Source organism: Ahaetulla prasina, chromosome 3 (assembly GCF_028640845.1).
Source record: "Ahaetulla prasina isolate Xishuangbanna chromosome 3, ASM2864084v1, whole genome shotgun sequence".
In the NCBI taxonomy this organism is placed as follows: domain Eukaryota; kingdom Metazoa; phylum Chordata; class Lepidosauria; order Squamata; family Colubridae; genus Ahaetulla; species Ahaetulla prasina.
The window spans coordinates 27,122,340-27,145,732 of record NC_080541.1 but is presented as its reverse complement, the minus strand read 5'-3'; the positions used below and the strand labels follow the sequence as shown (position 1 = coordinate 27,145,732).

The 23,393-nt window shown below is 39.4% G+C and overlaps 1 protein-coding gene across 1 annotated transcript; it reads right to left on the bottom strand.

Moving 5' to 3' along the window:
- Positions 1-1,105: 1,105 nt before the first annotated feature.
- On the bottom strand, positions 1,106-16,137 carry KCNV1 (potassium voltage-gated channel modifier subfamily V member 1). Its single transcript, XM_058177000.1, has 3 exons — positions 15,656-16,137; positions 9,264-9,790; positions 1,106-1,617 (listed from the first exon to the last, which is right to left on the bottom strand). The coding sequence occupies exons 1-3, from the start codon at positions 16,135-16,137 to the stop codon at positions 1,106-1,108; spliced, it is 1,521 nt and encodes a 506-aa protein (XP_058032983.1).
- Between the last annotated feature and the right edge of the window lie 7,256 nt (positions 16,138-23,393).

Here is a 23,393-nt window from a genome sequence, read left to right as displayed (position 1 = left end):
CATGGGGGTTCTTAGCCAACTCATTTGAAGCATACCAAAGAAAACAAATATTAGCATATTTTACAATAGAGCTCCCTCCCTCCCCAGAGAAACCCTGTTAATGTCCTGCAAAGACCACTAATACGGTGGAAAGACCAACAGATAAACTGCAAACGTTCCTTAGCTTTTTTTCTCCTACATCGTACAAAAAAATTAAGATGGGTAAAGTGTTCATAATGCTGTGAATGGTATATTCATTCCAAATCGCTTTACAAAGGAACCCAGTTCTATTGCTGCAATAGACAGAAGCAGAGTTACTTCTTTGTTTGTATTTATTTGCTTCTGGGACCTTTTACTCTTCCAGTAGCCAGGAGAGGTTACCACTCGAGCAGGTACCCAATGTGTATTGTACCATCGAGAATTGTGTCATCACAAATAGCCTCATCTCTGCTGTTCAAGGTATTTTGTTGAAGCAAAGCAAGAATTTCTGTACACACATTTAGTAGAAAGATGCCAGTGTTGATATCCCCATAAGTATTCTTTTGCTATATCTTTGCTACTACTTCTAGAATATGCTGCTTGTCAGTGGTTGACTTCTACTGTTTTAGTAGGCTTCCTTCCTTCCTTCCTTCCTTCCTTCCTTCCTTCCTTCCTTCCTTCCTTCCTTCCTTCCTTCCTTCCTTCCTTCCTTCCTTTCTTTTATTTTAATTTTATACCAATGCAGCAATACACATTTTTATGTTGTTAATCCTTTATTCTTTTCATAATGGAATGAGCATAAAAGGGTTATAGCCAAAGAATGGAATATTAATCCACTGGGATAGATTCCCCCCCCCATTGTTTTCTAATGAAAGATGAAAACGTTAAAGAGAATTTGCATTTATGTACCCTGAGAGTATTTTTCATGTTTTGTTTTACTTTTTAATACACCTTTGGACTATATTAGTTGTTCATATGTTCAGCAACTTAGATAAGCAGATTTGCATGGGGGGAAATAAAGAACCATTAGCTTTGCATTCATTATTATTATTAAAGCTATTACCACCTTAGGCATCTCTCATACTCTGTGTGTGTGTGTGTGTGTGTTTGTGTGTGTGTGTGTGTATGCATGTGTGTGTGTGTGTCTTCAAAACCAAAACTCATCACCAGCGCTACTCCTGGTACTTGTTCTTTCTCGGCTTTTGAATTTTAACACATCCATTACACTTCGAGCATATACATCTCGCAAATTAATGTTGATATTAGAGTCACTCGACATATTCTTTGTGAGCTTCTTTAGCGCTTCTCGCTGGCGAAGGGCAGCTTCTTTTATCTTCAGGGTAAAATAGCAGGCAGAAAAGCGATCATTGATGATGGCAATCGGTAAAGCTAGGACTAATATTCCAGATAATATGCACATAAAGGCCACAACCTTGCCAACGGTTGTATCTGGCCTAATGTCTCCATAGCCAACGGTTGTCATGGAGGTGGTAGCCCACCACCAAGCACAAGGCACACTTGTGAAGGTTGTGTCATGGATGCCTTGCTCAACAAAGTATTCTATGGTGGAGAAGATGGAGATGCCCACAGAGAGGAAAAGGAGAAGCATGCCAACCTCTTCATAGCACTGTGCAATGGTCATCCCAAGGGAACGCAAACCTAAAACATAAAAACAATATTTCAATTAGCAAGATATCCTCTTACTGCTTTTCTTCTTGAGCAATGAACCAGAGTGGGAAGAAGTGGCACTCATTCAATCAAATTATATTTCCCATTAGGCAGTAAATGGAAGATTTGCATTCTTCCAGATATATTGGGTTTTTACATTATCTGTCTCCAATTTGGCTAGGAATTCTGTGAATTGTAGACTTGACACATCTACGGATGTCAACTGGGAGAAGTAACATATAAAGTACCCATTATATCACCCTATTAAAAGAAGGTTGTCTTGAAGTCAATGTCAGTCCTAAGCTTCTCCAACTAGGATGTCCTCTAGCAGTGTGAACTTCAACTCCCAGAATTCTTAGCAAAGGTGATGTTGGCAGAGAAATTCTGGAGTGGAAATCAACACATCAGATTTCCTAAGGAAGCACTTGATGTATCTGAAACCCTTCTCAATATGTGACTTCATAACTATGCTAGGTCTAGAGCGGAGGCTCCATCAAAAGGGTTCATTGAAATTATTATCTTACCATTGTTGCTGGTTTATTAAATGAATCATAAAAATTCATGAGCCTGATAATGTAACAAAAAAAAAGTGCTTTGTCCTTGGCTCTTAGATGAAAGATTTAACACCTCAGGAAAAACACATGAAAACTAATGGTAATCTTTTTTGCAGCTTTTAAAATCATACACATCCACTTCTAACCTGAAATATACGTCACATTTTTAAAAACCATACAACTGTAATAAGAAAAAAATGGCAAAAGTCAATGCTTAACGACAAAGAAATCTACCATTCTTTTATTCAAACAATAAAAATACACATCATCCTCAAATTCCTAACGCAAAACAATTCTATTGCTGGTGTTCACATTATTGTTTTCGCTCATTGTTTAATAAGAGAGTAAAGCCCATAACAACCAAGATGTCTCACATTATCAAATGACCTGCATAAGGCCAAGGCACTGTTTCCTTGACATTACTAAATTCAGTTTCCGCCATTCTGCTTTAATAGTTGAAGCAGAAAAACAGATTCAGCTATTGTTATGCAAGGGTGCTCAAAGGGAAACAATTTCTTCCTATACAAATACTTTTGCATAATCTGCATTTTTGCATGCCCTTTAATAACAGCATCATACTGCCGGCTCATATTTTATAGTAGCTTTATTGGTTTGGAATGTATCCAGAAATTGATAAGAGCTCCTGCTTCATCAATAATCTTCCCATTTTTCCTTTTGCCATTTAAATCTTCTTCCCAGCAAGAGTCTGATCATATGCTGGAAAGGTGAAGAAGAAATAAGAATCTTCCTAACCTTCCCATCGATTCCTAGCAGTGTTCTCATGAGAATAAATTTTCATCCACCGCATGGTTATTTGATAACCAAATAAAAATAATCCTCCTTGGGGAGGGGGGAGACTTCCTGTTGAGAACCACGGCAAGCAAACATTCTCTTTTACAGGAGAATGGTATTATGCAGTGGGACCGGTAGGTAGGGGATGCAGGCTTCCCACTATTGAAATTCTCTCTGGATTAAGGAACGATCTTTGAGATAGCCCATGTGACTCCATACAGCCATTCCTTATGAGTATACTGCAGGAATCGTCATTTTGCAATTGATTTATGAGTTCAGCAGTTGGAAGTTGAGGGAGGAACCATCTTTACTCACAGTCATGTGAGCCTTTTTAAAGTCTTTTAAAGTCTTTTTAAATGGCCTTTTTAAAGGCCATAAATGTTGATTGAGTCTGATCTTTTAATCACTTTGAATCTGGGGTGGTGGTGGTTCAGTGGTGGGTTTCAAATTTTTTTACTACCAGTTCTGTGGCCGTGACTTGGTGAGCATGGCATGGCTTGGTGGGCGTGGCTTGGTGGGCATGGCAGGGGAAGGATAATGTAAAATCTCCATTCCCACCCCACTCCGGGGGAAGGTTACTGCAAAAGCCCCATTCCTTCCCGATCAGCTGGGACTTGGGAGGCAGAGAATAGATGGGGCCAGTCAGCATTTTTACTACCAGTTCTCCGAACTATTAACAATTTCCGCTACCAGTTCTCCAGAACTGGTCAGAACCTGCTGAAACTCACCTCGGGGGGTGGGGGGGAGGTTGGAAGTGAGTGAATCGCCTTTTCCTTAGAGAAAGAATCTTTAATTCAAAGATTAAAGATTCAAAGATTGGGGATGAATAGAATTTGTTTTAGAGCTGAGACTCTAGAAAGAGCGCAGAGAAGAGCAACAAAGATGATTAGGTGACTGGAGGCTAAAACATATGAAGAACGGTTGCAGGAACTTGGTATGTCTAGTCTAATGAAAAGAAGGACTAGGGGAGACATGATAGCAGTGTTCCAATATCTCAGGAGTTGCCACAAAGAAGAGGGAGTCGGGCTGTTCTCCAAAGCACCTGAAGGTAGAACAAGAAGCAATGGGTGGAAACTGATCAAGGAGAGAAGCAACTTAGAACTAAGGAGAAATTTCCTGACAGTTAGAACAATTAATAAGTGGAACAACTTGCCTGCAGAAGTTGTGAATGCACCAACACTGGAAATTTTTAAGAAAATGTTGGATAGCCATTTACATAACATAACATCAGAGTTGGAAGGGACCTTGGAGGCCTTCTAGTCCAACCCCCTGCCCAGGCAGGAAACCCTACACCATCTCAGTCAGATGGTTATCCAACATTTTCTTAAAAATTTCCAGTGTTGGAGCATTCACAACTTCTGAAGGCAAGTCGTTCCACTTATTAATTGTTCTAACTGTCAGGAAATTTCTCCTTAGTTCTAAGTTGCTTCTTTCCTTGATCAGTTTCCACCCATTGCTTCTTGTTCTACCCTCAGGTGCTCTGGAGAACAGCCCAACTCCCACTTCTCTGTGGCAGCCCCTGAGATATTGGAACACTGCTATCATGTCTCCCCTAGTCCTTTTTGTTAAACTAGACATACCCAGTTCCTGCAACCGTTCTTCATATGTTTTATCCTCCAGTCCCCTAATCATCTTTGTTGCTCTTCTCTGCACTCTTTCTAGAGTCTCAACATCTTTTTTACATCGTGGCGACCAAAACTGGATGCAATATTCCAAGTGTGGCCTTACCAAGGCATTATAAAGTGGTACTAGCACTTCACGTGATCTTGATTCTATCCCTCTGTTTATGCAGCCCAGAACTGTGTTGGCTTTTTTAACAGCTGCTGCACACTGCTGGCTCATATCTAGATGGTTATCCACTAGGACTCCAAGATCCCTCTCACAGGTACTACTATTGAGCAAGGTACCACATATACGGTACTGGTGCATTTTGTTTTTGGCCTAAATGTAGAACCTTACTTTTTTCACTGTTGAATTTCATTTTGTTAGATAGCGCCCAATGTTCAAGTCTGTCAAGATCTTTCTGTAACTTGAGCCTATCTTCTGGAGTGTTGGCTATTCCTGCCAGCTTGGTGTCATCTGCAAATTTGATGAGTTCCCCATCTATCCCTCGTCCAAGTCATTGATGAAGATGTTGAAGAGTACTGGGCCTAAAACAGAGCCTTGGGGTACTCCACTGCATACTTCCTCCATGTGGATGTAGTTCCGTTGAGGACTACACGTTGAGTGCGGTTGGTCAGCCAGTTACGAATCCATCTGGTGGTGGTGCTGTCTAACCCACATTTTTCTACTTTATCTAGTAGTAGGTTATGGTCTACTTTATCAAATGCTTTACTGAAGTCCAAGTAAATTATATCAACAGCATTCCTCTGGTCTACTAATTTTGTCATTTTGTCAAAGAATGCGATAAGATTTGTCTGGCATGATCTGTTCTGACAAACCCATGTTGGCTTTTGGTTATTACTTTGTTTGCTTCTAGGTGTTCGGTGATTCGTTGCTTGATTATCTTTTCCAGAATCTTCCCCGGTATTGAGGTCAGACTGATAGGTCTGTAGTTTCCTGGATCTGTTTTTTCTTTTTTGAAGATGGGAACTACATCAGCTCTTTTCCAGTCCTCTGGCAGCTCCCCTGTGCTCCAGGATCTTTGAAAGATATAGTTCAGTGGTTCTGAGATCACGTCTGCCAGTTCCTTCAGAACCTTGGGGTGTAATCCATCCGGTCCTGGTGATTTGAACTCGTCTAAGGTAGACAGGTGTTCACTTACCATTTTCTTCCCTATTTTAACTTGTGTTTCTAATCTGTTTTTTGTAGTGCTGTTTTTGATAGGTTGGATTGTTTTTTCCTTTTGTGTAAAGACAGATGCAAAATATGAGTTAAGTAGATCTGCTTTCTCCCTGTTGCTTGTCATCTTCTTGCCACTTTCTCCCAGCAATGGGCCAATTGTTTCCTTGACTTTTTTCTTGTTTTTAACATGTTGGAAGAAGCTTTTTTTATTATTTTTTACTTTTGTCGCTAGCCTTTGTTCATTGTGAGCCTTAGCTTTCCTCACTTCATCTTTACAGGCTCGGGCTATTTGCTGATATTCTGCCTTAGTTATTTGCCCCTCTTTCCACTTTTTATATTTGTCCTTTTTGTCTTTCAATTTGTCAGATAGTTCTTTATGCATCCATGCTGGTTTCTGAGATAGTGTAGGGTTTCCTGCCTGGGCAGGGGGTTGGACTAGAAGACCTCCAAGGTTCCTTCCAACTCTGTTATTATGTTATTAAGTTATGCTGTTTTTGGCTCAAACAACACAAGGGTGCTTAGAATATTGATTTTCAAAAGTTAATAATGGATTAAGGGTCTAGGTGGACTCTGAACTATAATCTTAAATTAATTGAATCATTCTCATGGGAAGTTACAGTTGTTTGGGTTTTCTGAAGTGAAAACAAGGTATAATGGAACTTCAAAGAGTGGACGCAAGAGGGAGCGAGAGGTTAATAAAAATTACAATTTTTTTAAAAAAATTGAGCAAAATATCCTATCAGTGAGACTTGGGATGGGTATTTATGAAAAATGGTCTTTGAAATTTTCCGCTAGTATAGATAGGTGGAATGGTAAGGAAGCAAATGGTAAGGTGTTTTATTGCTTAAACAAGATAATAATAATAATAACAACAGAGTTGGAAGGGACCTTGGAGGCCTTCTAGACCAACCCCCTGCCCAGGCAGGATATGCAATTACTAAACCAGAAAAGAGAAAATGGATATTTTTTTTACTGGCTATATAAAAGAGGCCTGTTAAAGTCTTGAAGGATTTTTTGAGAAGTAACCAAAAAGAGAAAGAACCTTTTAAGGAAGAAATGATAAGGCTTTTGAATTTCATTTTCTAGTTAACAGAAGAAAAATGGTCTGAAGGGAATATATGTTGTAAGTTAATGATAAATTAAATTGTCTGTTTTTGTTGTTAGAGTCAACTATGCTAGCAACGAGATAAGGTACAAACTGATTGGCTCATATTTCCCTAGTGCCCACCCTCTGTTCCCATCTCTTGACTAATAGTATCTACTTTTCGGATGTACTTTAATTGTATTTGCCAATGAAATTGTAATTTGCCAATGATGTCATGATTTTCTGACCATAACTCTTCAAAACCCATTTCTTTAGCACAAATCCGTGCACTTGTTTTTGACATTTTAATTCCATTTTTTTTTCTAATTTGCTTACTTAATTTGGTAAATTGTTGTAGGCGGGTCAACTAATAATACTCCTGCTAAGGTGTTGTTGTTGGGTTTTTTTGATGAAAGGTTTATCTCAGACTCATTAGCATATTAGAAGCAGAAAAACAAGCAAAATGACACTATTGTGAAAAGTATTTGGGAAAGGATCAGCGAGCAAAGGCAGGAAGAGGTTTTGCCTATAGAAAAGCTGGTTAGAAGGAACAGATGGTCAATTACAGAGAAAGATTTCTGCTTTTCATTCTGAAGGGCCTAGGACATTATATTATGTTTGTTAATTCCCTTTCACTATTGGTAATCCAAGACCTTGGATAGAAGAGATGTAGTTTCTGGTGCTACTGGTACTTACCTTCCTTAAGATAAAGGTAAAGGTTCCCCTTGCATATATGTGCTAGTCGTTCCCGACTCTAGGGGGCGGTGGTCATCTCCATTTCAACGCAGCACTAGGGATTCAAACCGCTGAACTGCTGACCTTTCAATTAACAAGCTCAGCGTCTTAGCCACTGAGCCACTGTGTCCCCTTTACCTTCCTTAAGATAAGCTATTACATTCTGAGGAAGGGAAAAAATGGAGCTGATTGGAATAATGGCAAACCATTGAATCTTTGACAAATGTTGTCCAAATTAAGTGACTGCAACAAGCTCAACTTGTTGCCAGAAGATCTTCCAAATGCATACACTGTTCAAAGCCTTTTTTGGTTGAGCTGTAGAATGGTTGTGACTCTTAATTTTTGCCAACAACATTCTAGCTATTTAAGAGTTATTCCTTGTACCAATAAAGGAGAATATTGGTAGCTCAGGACAGAAATGAGAGTCCCCTGTTTTCTTGCAGATGTTTCATTACCCAAACTAGGTAACATCATCAGTGCTAGTGTTGATGAAGTTACCTAGTCTGGGTAATGAAATGTTTGCAAGAAAATAACCAAGCTCAGAAAATAGCAAGGACCCTTCACTTATTCCTTGTCTTGGGAATAAATTCAGAGAAAGACATAGACGTGCCAACTGAGATTCACACCCACCATAATATGAACGCTTGATTTTGTTGCTTGAGGTGGAAACCTATTTCCACTAAAAATAAGTGTGCTAAACCTTTGAAGGAACCTCCAACTCAACTTGACCTGATCTCCCTCCCCCCTCCCCCCAAAAAAACCCCCACCATGAAACTAGTTTATAAAGTCCAGCCTCAAAGCACTTCTGGTAAAGTCTTTAGAAGTTGGGGGAAAAAATTAAAATAATGTCTGCACTGGCTATCCCAATGAAAAGGCAAAACTAAGATTCTCACTCATCCAAGTCATGGTTGTCCTAAAGGTGCTTAAGAACTGAAGAACTTCTTGGATGAGAAGCAAAATGTTTTAAAGGAAAAAACAAAGTCCAATTGCCTTTTGAAAAAGCATCTTTGGGGTTGGTGAATTGGAATAGTATGTTCTGACCTAGGCTTCCCAAGAGCATGAAGCAGACTCCTTGTCCCGACAAAAACCTCTTTTTATTAAGTTATTGTGAATTCTTCTCATTCACATCCAGCAAAGACTTTCAAGGGAGAATTTACAGTAACAGATCTTATCTGGCTTGGAGAGCTGCCAGGCTGATATCTTCAAAACTTGTCAAGGAGTCATGAACCTATTAAGCGAACTAATTGCTTCCTGCAAACTCCACTCCCCTTTCACTTTTATTCCCTCTGGGAGGGGCCATTCATTGTCCACCTGTGGCCTTACTCCCAAGTCGACCCTTGTTCTTTAGCTGTTCCCTTCGTTTGGCAACTCTGCACACTGGGAACAGGCTCCAGCTATTTGTCTGCCTCATTGATGTCTGACTCCGAAGGCAGCTGATAACTGGCATAAGGCCCTGACCCCCTCTCTGCCTCTGAAACAGAGCCCTCACCAGAGCCTTCCCCAGACTCCAGGACTGGCCCATTGCTGCCAGCTTTGCTGGCCGCTGGCGGGCCACAACATAGTACAAGTACAAGCAGCTTTTGGGAATCTTACCTTATTTTGTAATTCAGTTTTTTAAATTCATTCCCACCCCCTTTCCTGAAATCCCCCAAGAAGAATGAGAGGCTCCCAACACCACATGGATTTACCTGTTGAATGCCTGCCCAACTTCAACATTCGGAGGCCCCTCAGCAACCTCAGCACTTGCACAATACGTCCCATGTTTTCCAGCTCCTGGGAGCTGCGTTCGCCCCGCAAGCTCTCCACCAACAATGTGATGTAGAAGGGCAAAATAGCCAGAAGGTCTATGATATTTGCTACGTTCTTTAAAAAGCGGCACCGATTCTGCGCACAGAGAAAGCGTAACAGAAGTTCTCCTGTGAACCAAGCAATGCACACATACTCCAAGGTGTCAAGGAGCTGGGCTGGCATCCAGGTCAATTCCACTGAAATCAGAGCCATGTTGGCAATCGAAATAATGACAAAAACCATGGAGATTGTGCCAAAAGTCCTGGCAGCAACAGAAGAAGTTGGTTTTTCTAAGACTTCCCATAGCTTTTGTCTGGTGGTAGAACACAGGCTTCCAGAGAAATCTTCTTCTTCAACTTGGGTCTCCACTTCTTCAGCATCTTTTTTGATATCCAAAGTTTCACTCAGTTCTTTCCTTCTGAAGTACCTGTGTAGGGCAGTCAGTTATTAATATTACAGCATTAGAAGTCCATAGGTAAAATCAGTAGAAAACATTTTGAGATATCTATTTCTGAACTTCCCTGGTAGGCAATGCTATTAGAGTCTGTTAGTGGTGGGAGACAATTGGGCCAAGATTATCTTTGGAAATAAATTCTGGATTAATTTTCTTAAAGGATCCCTTTTCTCATTATAAACAGAGCCAGACAACAAAAAGAGGCCCAGAATCAGGGGTGAAATGCACTTACCTTTGCTACTGGATCACAAATGTAAGCGTGAAAGCGTCCACGCATGCGCAGAGGGTCAAAAATGGGACATGATGATGTCTAGGTGGATAGGCGGGTGGGTGGGTGGAGCCTCCGGCTGCTGGCCCTACCGCATCGCATGAGCCGGATAGATCCGGCTGAATTTCACCACTGCCCAGAATGTTCAGAGATCTTGAAAAAAAACCCAGTAACTTCTAATATGAGTTTTGAAGAAAGAATAGGAATAAAATTCCCAAGCAACAGCATACTCAATTTGAATAACAAGTGGGATGTTAAGATTATATATTTTGAAGCTGAATTGCAACATTGAATTATCCTCATGCAGATAGGCCGTATTTGAGAGTCATCATAAATGTAATTAAGTCTTGATAAGGGAAGAATTCAATTTAGCCCTTTAAGTAATTCACCATAAACTCGCTTATCAAAATAAATACAGACACCATTTGCTTAATCACAAGGGTTGCTCCACAATACCACTAAAAATGATGTGAGGAAGTTGCAACACACAATTGAGAAAGAAAATGTGGGAAAATCTTTTTCACCCATATTACATATGCAATTTCAGATCTACAGCAAGCTGCTCTGGTACAGGATAATTCTGATAAGGATTAATGTGGAATAATTTCAGGGGGAAATAAAAATTGAGTTGCCATAAACTAACACTGTATCATTGTGTGACTTGAGTTGGAATAAAGGCTGATCATCCATCAAGGCAATATCCCTGCCAAACATCCAAATTTGCTTTAGAACACCTACATGTGACTCATCAGTGGGAGCTTTTGCATTTCAGAGGACATTCCCTGAATTTTAATAACATTTTTGTGATTTTATTTGGGTTGCTTTGGGTTTTTATGTTGCTTTTCTTTCTTTCTTTCTTTCTTTCTTTCTTTCTTTCTTTCTTTCTTTCTTTCTTTCTTTCTTTCTTTCTTTCTTTCTTTCTTTCTTTTTTCTTTTTGCAAATATCAACATTGATTTGGTTTTAAGTTGATATTTTCCAATAGCTGTTTACTGTATTTATGGGTTTGGTTTTATTTTCCCCTATATATTATTATAGTGAGCCATGTGAAGTTTCTGCTTAAAGAAATAGTGGTCATTTCAAATAAACAAGTGAAACAAGGTAGAGAATAAAATTCACATGTGGAATAAGAATTAACTTTGATAGACGGTAACACAAGGATGGATCTAGTCTACCAAATCCAAATTCAAATTCAAAATCAGCACAATTTAACTTAGTGGTGAACATCATTTTTTTTTCATCAAGAGCCCGTTCTAGGATAAAACTGATGGAACCAGATTTCATGCCAGTAGTAAACTGAGGTAAAGGGATAGATTGCTGTTACCAAATCTTTGAAATAAATAAAAATAAAATAAATAAATGCTTGCTCACAAAAGATTTATGAAATCAGGATGAAGATTACCCATCCTTGATTAATCTCATAGTCTGAAATACCAACAGGTTTTTTTAAATGTTTATTTGTATAGTCCAGGGGTGTCAAACTTGATTTCATTGAGGGCTGCATCAAGGTTGTGTTTGACCTCAAGGGCCCTGGGTGACTGTGGCCAGGGTGGGGGGGTAGCCAGCTCAACATCACTTGTGTCGGGACACCTGTGGCGGTCCGAGCACTCTGCCAGTGAAAATGGGCTCCTGAGCTGCAATGGCTGGCTGCAACTCTCTGCCACATAAAACGAAGCTCCGTTTTTGCCGGCAGAGGCACCGCGGTCTGCTCCTTTGCTGTTTCCAGGGAGGTCCCATGGGCCAGATCTAAGCACCTCATGGGCGGAATCCAGCCTCCAGGGCCTTGAGTTTGACACCCCTGGTATAGTCCTTAAATCTGTTTTTAAAGGCAGAGAACATGATGGTCAAGAGAGGAATTGTGGGCAGAATACCTTTACCACTGTTTACAAATCACAGCGAGTCATTTTCGGGCTACTCCCAAACTTTCTAGATTTGAGAAAACTTATTTTTCAAAACTCACTACTGACTTGTAAAAAACCCGAGTCATAATTTTAATCCCATGCCAGCAGCCCAAGTCAAAAAGGCTTGTTCTGAAAGGCTTGATCTGACAAGCCTTGAATCTGGTGATTGCTTGGACCAGTCATGCAGTTTTCCAGGCAACATTTTCAGTAGTGGTTTGCCATTGCTTTCTTCCTAAACCTAAGAGAGATCGATAGAAGACTATAATTCATGGTTTCCTGGTTCCTGACACCAGTGCGTATAGCTACTAGCCCATCTTGTCTCTCTATAACAGGGGTCTCCAACCTTGGTCCCTTTAAGACTTGTGGACTTCAACTCCCAGACTCTGGGAGTTGAAGTCCTAATCTTTATAAAAAGTTTTATTTTTACAATCATATCAAATAATTCATCCAATGTACAGTTATATACAATTAGTCTGGCTTGCCCAGTCACCACCCCCCTTTTACTCTTCCCTCTTCTACCTTCTTCTACTTTCCAGACCTTCCTCTCCAACATTATTGGTTGCTGAAAATTTTGTGCCCACTTAATCATACAATCCTTAACTAGTTCGGACTCTGAGTCTATTTCTACTAATACATTATACAACCTCTTAATATGCTGTTGGCCTTGATCTCTCATTTGTTTTAACAAATTATCCTCAATTTGCTTAACACCTATTTTTTGATCTAATTTCCATCTAGCTTGTAATTGTCCATATTGGAACCATGTATAATTTTTCCCTTCTTCCCCCATCTTTTCTCTAGATTTTAATTGTAATTCCCCCTTTTCCATACAAAGAAGTTCTTTATAGGTAACTACCTCCATCTTTTGATATATATTTATATTTTCTATCATGTGTCTCGGGATTGCCCATATTGGAATCTTTCCATCTAATTTATATTGATATTTCCTCCAAACCCTCAATAATGCATTTCTAATTATATTATTTTTAAATATTTTATCTACTTTCTTATCATATAATAAATAGGCATGCCACCCATATAACAAACCATAACCTTCTATATTCAAAACTCTTTCCTCAGTTAAATTAATCCAATCAGTAATTAATGATAAGACAACTGCTTCATAATACAATTTTAAATTAGGCATTTTAAGACACACCCCCTTTCCCTTGTATCCTGCATTATTTTTAATTTTATTCTTGGTTTTTTGCCCATCCATACAAAGTTATTAACCCCCTTTTGCCATTCCTGTAATTTAATATCATTCTTAAGCACCGGTATCATTTGAAACAAAAATAAAAGCCTGGGCAAAACATTCATTTTTATAGCCGCTATTCTTCCCAACAAGGATAGTTGTAACTTCTTCCAATTCTCCATTTCTTTCCATACCTTCTGCCACAATACCTCATAATTATTTTTGTATAATTTAACATTTGAAGCTGTAATATATATTCCTAAATATTTAACCTTTTTAACGATTTCAAAACCCGTAGTTCTTTCTAACTCTTCTTTTTGTTGTATATTCATATTTTTAGTTATCATCTTTGTCTTTTGCTGATTCACCTTAAATCCAGATACTTTGCCATACTGACCAATTATATCTTTTAAACCAGTAGCTGAGTATATTGGTTGAGATACAGTAACAACCACCTCATCTGCGAAAGCTCTTAATCTATAATCTTGATGTTTAACTCTAATTCCCTTTATTTGATCGGAACCACGTATTTTATTCAGAAGAATTTCTAAAGTTAAAATAAAAGTAATGGAGACAGGGACATCCCTGTCTCGTCCCTTTCCCAATTTTAAAAGTTTCTGTTAACCCACCATTTACTATTATTTGTGCTGTTTGCTTCTGATATATTGCTTTAATTGCATGGATAAAATAATCCCCAAATTGCATTTTTCTATTACTTTAAACAAAACTGCCAATCCAATCTATCAAAAGCTTTTCAGCATCCAAAAAAAAAGATGCCGGTGAGATTTGGTTGTTTCGTTCCAAATATTCAAGTAAATTTACAATTTGCCTCACATTATATCTCATCTGCCTACCCTTAATAAATCCTGACTGATCATTATGAATTATTTGATTCATCACTGGCATTAATCTATTAGCAAGTATCTTGGCAAATATCTTATAATCAGTATTTAAAAGTGATATAGGCCTATAATTCTCTGCTTTAATACCATCTCGATCTTCCTTCGGTATTAACGAAATAAAGGCTGTCCTCCATGAAGGGGGAACATCTCCTCCCATTTGAATTTTATTAAATAACTCTTTAAGTGGTTCAACCATCTCATTTTGTAAATTTGTATAATAAATAGCTGTTAAGCCATCTGTACCTGGTGCTTTACCAATTTTAAGTTGCTTAATTGCTAACAAAATTTCCTCTGAAGTAATTAATTGATTCAGTTCTTCTCTTTGATTTTCTGTAAGCTCACAAATATTTTGTTGTTGTAAATATCTTTCTATCTCTATATCATCAATCATATCCCTAGTATACAACTTACTATAATACTCTAGAAATGCTTTTTTAATCAAATTCTTTTGATAAACTTCCTTACCCCTATATTCTATTACCCCTATATTCTAGAAGCCCACAAGTCTTAAAGGGACCAAGGTTGGAGACCCCTGCTCTATAATCCTTAAAATACTATATATTCAAGCACTAAAATGCAATGTTGGTGAATAACTTTGTAACACAAGCTAGGCACTTTGAATTATAGCTGATGACCTACGGGCCAGATTGATGTATCAAATTCTCTACCCTTATTTTACTATACATTGTATGACAAAATATATAAGCACTTTTCTTAACAGACCAGCTTTCCCTGTTCCCAACATGCCCTGTGGAATTGTTTAGGCCACCACTTTCCCTCTTGAAAGTTAATAATGGTAAAGGTAAAGGTTCCCCTCGAACATATGTGCTAGCTGTTCCTGACTCTAAGGGGCGGTGCTCATCTCCGTTTCAAAGCCAAAGAGCCAGCGCTGTCTGAAGTCGTCTCCGTGGTCATGTGGCTGGCATGACTCAACACCAAAGGCGCACGGAACGCTGTTACCTTCCCACCAAAGGTGGTCCCTATTTTTTCTACTTGCATTTTTAAGTGCTTTCGAAACTGCTAGGTTGGCAGAAGCTGGGACAAATAATGGGAGCTCACCCCGTTACACGGCAGCACTAGGGATTTGAACCGCTGAGCTGCCGACCTTTCAATCGACAAGCTCAATGTCCTAGCCCCTGAGCCATCGCATCCCTCTAATAATGGTAGAAAAGGGTAAATTAGTTCTGAAAAAAATCTAATTCTATTTAACATTTTACTTAACAGATTCATCTACCACAACACTTTAAAAAAACATCTGAATTTATTACAGAAAAATATATATGCATCCCTCATACAGGGCTCAATTAACATTCTTCTGCCTCTATTCATTAGCAAACTTGAAGGGTTGAACTTACCCAGTCTGCTACCCTGTAATTTACATTTATTGCTTCTCTTTTCGATTACCGCTAACTCATTACAGATGTAATATGCCTGTTGTTATATTATCTAGTTTGGTTGGCTGAACCCACTGCCCGCGTATGTTTCTCTAATTTCTGTTAACTTTGCCTTTGTATCTTCCTACAACCAAATTAAGTAAGCCACTCGGATGGATTTCTGACCCCCAAATTGCTCACCTGTCCCTGCAGCAGGAATCAATCATGAGCTCATCCAGCCCCCAGTACTGGATCTCCTGCAGGAAGGAAAGTGCACACAGCTGATCCATTACATGTAGCCTGCCAGTTTGGTAATAGTTATGGACATAACTGAATGCTTGAGAGTTCCGATCAAAAAAATATTCATTTTCTACCAAGTTGGCATCATCACAGAGTTCCAAAAGGCTGGAGGCAACATCCCGGGCAGCTGAAACCATTACTGCTAGTTTGCCTAGCCGAGTGTCCGGATAGCAACAAAGCTTCTTCTGGGACAGCACAAAGCGGGCGCCTCCAACGTTGACGGTCATGCAGTCCAAGGATGGAGCTACGTGCTGTAGCAAGGATCCTGGCCCTTCCTCACTACAGAAGACACTGGATTCCAAAGAATCGAAGGATGTGCTCTCACCTAATTCCTCTCCAGAGGCCCCAGAAGAAAGGGACAAGCAGCAAGGAGGTGACTTCATCCTTTGGCTCCAGCAGCAGTTTTTGGTCTCCTACAGAAAAGTGTTAAGTTAATGATGAAAACTGATTCCGAAGTTAAAGGAACAAAATCAAAATGGTTTTTTCCAAATATCCTAAGGATCAGGGCTATAACCATTATTTTCATTCATAGTTATACTACATAATTATGGAATCTGGCGCTAACGCCAACCTATGAGAACGTCAAGGTTTTGGTTTTTTTTAAAGAATGAAAATTATGAAAATTAATCATACAAATAAATAAAAGATCTTTGCCTATTTAGTGTTGAAGACCAACACATCTGGAAGGTATCAAATAAACTAAATGATGCATCTTTACAACTTCCATGTCTTTGTTCCCGTCAGAGAAGCAGCTTGTGATAATCTTAAATTTGAGTATGTGTATGTATGTATGTATGTATGTATGTATGTATGTATGTATGTATGTATATATGTATATGTATATACATATCGAAAATGTGTATATATATATATATATATATGTAGGTCTTTGGTTATTTGGGTTTTCTCCCGTGTAAAATTGGAAGTGTCTTGGCGACGTTTCGATGAAGTCTCATTCGTCATCTTCAGGCTTCAGCTTCGTGCTTCTGGGAGCAATGTGTGATTGCAGCTGTTTCTTCCTTTTTAACTGCTAGTGGGGGTTTGAACTGATTGGGTGGGAGCTTGGCTGTGCTCTGATTGGATGGGGTTATATATAAAAATATAAATGAATGTAGGTCTTGGCATATATATATATATATATATATATATATATATATATATATATATATATATATATATATATATATATATATATATATATATATATGTTTTCTGAGGTTTTCATGGGTGTTTGTATGTAGGTCTTTGGTTATTCGGGTTTTGCACATTGCTCCCAGAAGCATTGCTCACATTGCTCCCAGAAGCACGAAGCTGAAGCCTGAAGATGACGAATGAGACTTCGTCGAAACGTCGCCAAGACACTTCCAACTTTATGCGGGAGAAAACCCGAATAATCAAAGACCTACATATTTATATATGTATTATGTATGTATGTATGTATGTATGTATGTATGTATGTATGTATGTAATATGGAAAAGCATAGTAATTTTCAAACAAAAGCATTCAGATTTTTGAGCCCGAATTTTGTGAATGCAGAACGTTAGTGAGCTTGGGAGAGGATATAGAAGTTTGAAACCAGTCATGGAGCTGAAAGCAACCAGATATAAAAGTACTTACGTAAACCTTTTCAATAGGACTGGGAAAAAAAATATCTGCGGTTTAAACCACAGATTTATCTATTTTTTGGTGCCTCTTTTTATTTTCAATGTTGCAGAAAAGGTCATCTGTGGTTTTAAACCCCAGATTTTTCAGCACTTTCCCTCGTCATTTCCCATTTCAGCACTTTCCCTCGTCATTTCCCAATTTCCAGGGTTGTCGGAAAAAGGTCATCTATAAAAGCATTCTGCACTGGGTGACACCATCTGGAGGGTGTTCAGGGAAGCCTTTTCTAAAGCATATAGGAAACCCACATAGTTAGACTTCATGTAGACATTCAACTCAAGGGATTCTTGGCTTCAACTTCACTTCCACCTCTGGAATCCCAAAGGTGCTTTTTCCAAAAGGCAAGTGGACTTTCTTTTTTTTAAAAAAAGCATTTTGCTTCTCATCCAAGAAGCTTCTTCATTATTTTTTTCAGCTTCTTGAGTGAGAGCAAAATGTTTTCAAAGAAAAAAAAAAGCAAGAAAGTCCACTTGCTTTTTGGGAAAAAAAAAACATTTTTGGGACAACCATGACCTGAAAGATTGAAAATTTCTATAGCCATCCAACTCTGGAAGTGCTGTAGGTCAGGGGTCTCCAACCTTGGTCCCTTTAAGACTTGTGGACTTCAACTCCCAGAGTTTCCAGGACTCTGGGAGTTGAAGTCCACAAGTCTTAAAGGGACCAAGGTTGGAGACCCCTGCTGCAGGTGACTCTGGACTAGTGATGAATTCTCAACCAACCCACCCCAAACAACAGTTGTGATGAAAAATAGGAAGTACATCATATATCATCTTGAGATCCTGATAGGAACTTAGGATAATCAAGTCCCTAACTGCAGCATATAGCAATAGCACTTAGACTTATATACCGCTTCATAGTGCTTTTACAGCCCTCTCTAAGCAATTTACAGAGTCAGCATATTGCCCCCAACAATCAGGGTCCTCATTCTACACACCTCAGAAGAATGGAAGGCTGAGTCAACCTTGAACCAGAAATATTGGAACTGCCGAACTGCAGCTAGCAGTGAGCTGAAGTAGTCTGCAGTACTGCATTCTAACCACTGTGGCAACTCGGCTCTTGATCAAAGAGGCTAGATTGACAGAGTGTCACTATTAATGTCCAGAAAAAAGGGTGATATTACAGACTCTGGGAATCTAGACAAGTGTAATTCATTTTTTATTTATTAGTGAATATATCAAGGCAGAATCTGCATGAGTTCCTTCATCCTTTTCTTCGCAGACTTCCTAATGATTGGAGTCGTGTCTCACTTAAGAGATATGGTTGAAATGCTCATCTGGTTCTCATTTGTCAAGGTTTGAATACCTCCTTTTTCTTTCCTGACTCCAAGAATGTCCTAAATCTAATACATAAAATATGAATGGAATGCATAAGACAGAGAAAGCAAGGCTAATCAATCACTATTCACTTTATCATCAATTATAATCGCGTAACTTTGATATGTTTCCAGTGGATCTTTTGTTGACAGATGCTGAGATCCCAAATGCTTCTTTTTAAGTTACATCACTTTTTATACCTCTGGAAGTACTTCCTTTCACCTAAATTGTTCTCTATTATATTTGCAATCAGATTTTCACTCAGGTTTCCCTGGCAAATGACCAGCCATTCAATGGTCACCTGTCTTCCATACTCTATATTACACAATGTTTGTGCAAACATTTATAAAAAAAGTACCTTCAAGTGGTTATTCCTTGTCTAACCAAAATGGACAGTTATTACCTTGATTATTATTATGAATAATAGATACTTTCTAAAATTTTAAAAAGCAATCACATCCTTGATAGGGCCAAGGAGTTGAGCGGTCTGGAATCCAAATGTCATAGTTGAGTTCAATCCAAATGGTATGTGGCTATTTTTCAGTTCTTAAGAACTCTTTAACAGGCATAATGATGAGGGGAAGGAGGTGGGAATTCCAAAAACTGGGCTAGTTATTTTAAGCTAGGAGATCCACAAATTGAAATTACTCACCTTATGCTTGATATACAGTCCTACTGAAGAAAAATCACATGGTATGACATTCAGTAATTACTCAAATCTCAATAGAGCTACTATTTCTTTTAAAATTGCTGAAACATATTTAAACCGTGGCATTGACCATTGACTTAATTTGAAGCATATTACATTTCTTCTGTAATAAGGACAATTTTCTTTCCATGGAACTTAAGAGGACTGCAGCCCTATGCTCACTTATTGGAGAGTAAATCCTGTGGAACATAAAGGGCTTCCCTTATCAGTAATGTGAGCAGGGTCTTTATTGCTCTGCGAAGAGTTTGCATTTACATTAAGGGTGCCGATAAAATTGGCTCATTTATTTTTAATTAGCAGTTCAATTCTCCATCTCCTTTTGTGCATGTTGTAATCGCAAGCCATTCTTTTCCGGAGCTTTAGTATGCCTTGCCTGTATTAGGCGTGTTTTTTTTCCCCAATTAGAAACAACTAGATGGTTAATGAAAATAATGTCAATAATGTCTCTTTCCATTCATGCAGCTTTTAATCATGCTCATTAGTTATAATAACAGAAGTTGTGTATTTTTTATTTTTTTGGTAAAAATGAAGACTAATGACTGGTCTCCACAACATACTACAATTTTATCTCAAGCCTACAGCAAAATTATCTAATACCTCTGGCTGCATAAGCCCTTATTGATCCAGAGACTGCAAAGTCCAATGCACGTTTCCGTGGGAAGCCAATCTCTTGACCTTAACACTTTACAAGTGTGCAAAGGAGATTTCGGTCTGAGAAACAGATGCATCAATTCCATTAATGCGTGTGTGTGTGTGTGAGAGAGAGAGAGACAGAAGTTGCTTTAAACTGATGTTTAAGGACCCTTAAAAAAAAAGTCAAGCTAGAGATCAGAGATTACAACTGATGGTGCGTTTCCCCCCCCCATAAATGAACATCACTGAGCACTTTAGGACTCACTACTGAACAAGCTTGCCACTATCAGTCTAATATAAATGCAGGCAAACTGAGACATGAAAAAATAAATACCCGAAGCATGGTAGAGAATAAGAAGGAAAGAAAAAAAAGAGAGGGAGGGAGGAAACAAGGAAAGAAAGAAAGGAAGAAAGGAAGGAGGGAGGGAGGGAGGGAGGGAAGGAAGGAAGGAAGGAAGGAAGGAAGGAGAAAGAGACAAAAGAAGAGAAAGGTGACTCAATTTTACTCCAACTACTAAAGGGCGCACTTTCCCATCCAAAGCCGAGAAGCGCATCGGGACTCCCAACTCACCTGCTTCCCTTCTTACGGCCCAGGACATCTGGGCTGCTGTGATCAAGAGGCTGCCCCTTTGCCCGGCTCGCTTCCTCCCCACCCCCCCTCCACAAAAAAAATCTTGCCTTTTCCGCTGGCTTTGCAGAGCGCTTCGCCGGGCGCCCGCTTCCCACCGCCGATCCCCTCCAGCTCTCAACTTGGAGAGCGGCGTTCCAGTGGAACGGCTGGGCTGATCACGTGAGCACGCGCGATTTCCCCAACTCCGAGGGAAAGGGTGGGGGCCCTGCTTTTTAACACGCCCGGCTTCTTTGAAGACCCTAGCTAGACCGACCGTCGCTTCTCTCGAAGGGCGGTGAATGAAATGCGAGCGAGTCTCTTCGGGCACAAAACCGTTGCAAGAGATCTAGAAGCAGAATTTGGGAAACTGATGATGATGATGATGATGATGATGATGCGGTCCTCGAAGATCAAATGGTTTGCAATCCCGAGTGGGTTCACACAACGTCTAAGCGCTGGGCTAAGGGAATACAATTGTGGGGGCCTCGTGTCATGTAAGACCAAGGTATCTTGGTAAGCAGGTATTAGGATCCAGGCAACAGGCAGAACTAGAACCGATCTAACCCCATTTTAGTGTGGTTGAGTGAATCCAACCATGAGGATGGAGAGCAGTTGTACAATCTGGGACCTTTCTGAGACACGGAGAAGAAGAGACAAAGTGCAGAAGAACCAATCCCAAAGGTGCTTTTTCAGGAGGCAACTGGACTTTGTTTTTTTCTTTGAAGAGGTTCTGCTTCTCATCTAAGAAGCTTCTTCAGCTCTGACAGGATAGTAGAGAGTGGAAGGATTTATATTCCTTGCAGACAGCTGGACATTTGCATCTTTTTAGAGGGTCTTTGAGGCACTTGAAGGTTTATCTGTGTCCTCAGGGTTACCTGAATAGTGCTAATGGTTCCTGTAGTCTGCAATTTTTTTCCCTCTGAAAATCCATTCCTACTCCCATCTATGGTTTTCCCAGTTGCAATGTATGGCTGTGAAGGTTGGACCATAAGAAAGGCTGAGCACCAAAGAATTGAGGCCTTTGAACTCTGGTGCTGGAGAAGACTCCTGCAAGTCCCTTGGACTGCAAGGCGAACAAACAAGTCAGTTCTAGAGGAGATTAACCCTGACTGCTCTTTAGAAGGCCAGATCCTGAAGATGAAACTGAAATACTTTGGCCACCTAATGAGAAGGAAGGACTCACTGGAGAAGAGCCTAATGCTGGGAGAGATTGAGGGCAAAAGAAGAATGGGACGACAGAGAACGAGGTGGCTGGATGGAGTCACTGAAGCAGTAGGCGTGAGCTTAAATGGACTCCAGAGGATGGTAGAGGACAGGAAGGCCTGGAGGAACATTGTCCATGGGGTCGTGATGGGTCAGACACGACTTCGCAACTAACAACAACAACAACTCCCACCCCATTCAAAGGGCATTCGTCCCAACTTGTGTAGCTAAAATTGTATTGCTTTTTGGATGAGAAGTGAAAAGTCTTCAAAAGAAAAAAACCAAGAAAGTCCAGTTGCCTCCTGAAAAAAAAAGCACCTTTGGGAGAACCATGACCTGGATGACTGAGGATCTCTATAGGCTTTCAGAAGAACCAATGTTAAATGAGAGTTATGGTCTTGGAAGTCCCTCATCTGGTTCCAGATGGTTCCAGGAACCCAAATAAACCACTCCTCCACTACTCTGCTCGCAGCAAAATACCTTATGCCACCAGACTCAAAATTTTGGTCTTAGACAACTTAGAACTTTGCCCTGACCTAAGCATAGTACATAAAATCATCTGCTACAATGTCCTACCAGCCAATGAATACTTCAGCTTCAACCAAAACAATACAAGAGCACACAGTAGATACAAACTCATGGAAAACCGATCCAAACTAGAATGCAGAAAATACAACTTCAATAACAGAGTTGTCAATGCCTGGAATCCACTACCTGACTCTGTGGTTTTTTGCCCAAATCCCCAAAACTTTTAACCTTAGACTGTCTACTCTAGACCTCACCCCATTCCTAAGAGGTCTGTAAGGGGCATGCGTAAGCGCACCAGCGTGCCTACCATCCCTGTCCTAATGTTTTCTTTTATTCGTATCCTTTACATGTATTTATAATTATGTTTATACTTCTATCGGTCATAAAATACATGCTTGATGAAATAAATAAATAAAAATAAATAAATAAAACCCAGATGGAGAAGAGACCTACCAAAGTACACCAGCTGCCAATATGGTCACCTGCTAGCAATGTCTGTTCTTCCAATAATGCAAGTATAATAATTCAAGTAAGGGAGCTGTATATTTGGTCCTTTAAACCCAACAGTTATTTATGCAAAATAATGTTAACTCATATTACTCCAAACATAGTCCAAAAGGTCTTTTCAACAAGTTTCTGCCATCAAGTCAGTGGACACTGATCTTTTGGAGAGTTAGTAGTAGTTAAAAAGTTTTTAGTGTCAAGCACATTTCTAATTTTTTTTTCTACCAGTTCTCATTTAATTTCATGAAAAGAAAATGGTTTTAGATTTTTTTTTCCAAAAAGTAATATAATTATAGTGAAATTCTCATGGATGAAGAGTGGTTTCTCTAAGCCTATTTTGTTCTATGTTCTATCTCTCTCTCTCTCTCTCTCTTTTTTTTTTTCTCTCTCCCTCCTTCTCTCCCTCCCTCTTTCCCTCCCTCCCTCCCTCCCTTCCTCCCTCTCTCTCTCTCTTTGTGAATGTCCTATCTTTTATT

Bases quoted from the DNA above. Each gene is read 5' to 3' on its own strand.
- KCNV1 (XM_058177000.1), bottom strand. From the start codon at position 16,137: ATGAAGTCACCTCCTTGCTGCTTGTCCCTTTCTTCTGGGGCCTCTGGA. The intron at 9,791-15,655 runs GTGAGCAATTTG...TGCCCTACACAG, and splicing joins GATTCCTGCTGCAGGGACAG to GTACTTCAGAAGGAAAGAAC. The intron at 1,618-9,263 runs GTAAATCCATGT...TTTATGTTTTAG, and splicing joins GTTGGGCAGGCATTCAACAG to GTTTGCGTTCCCTTGGGATG.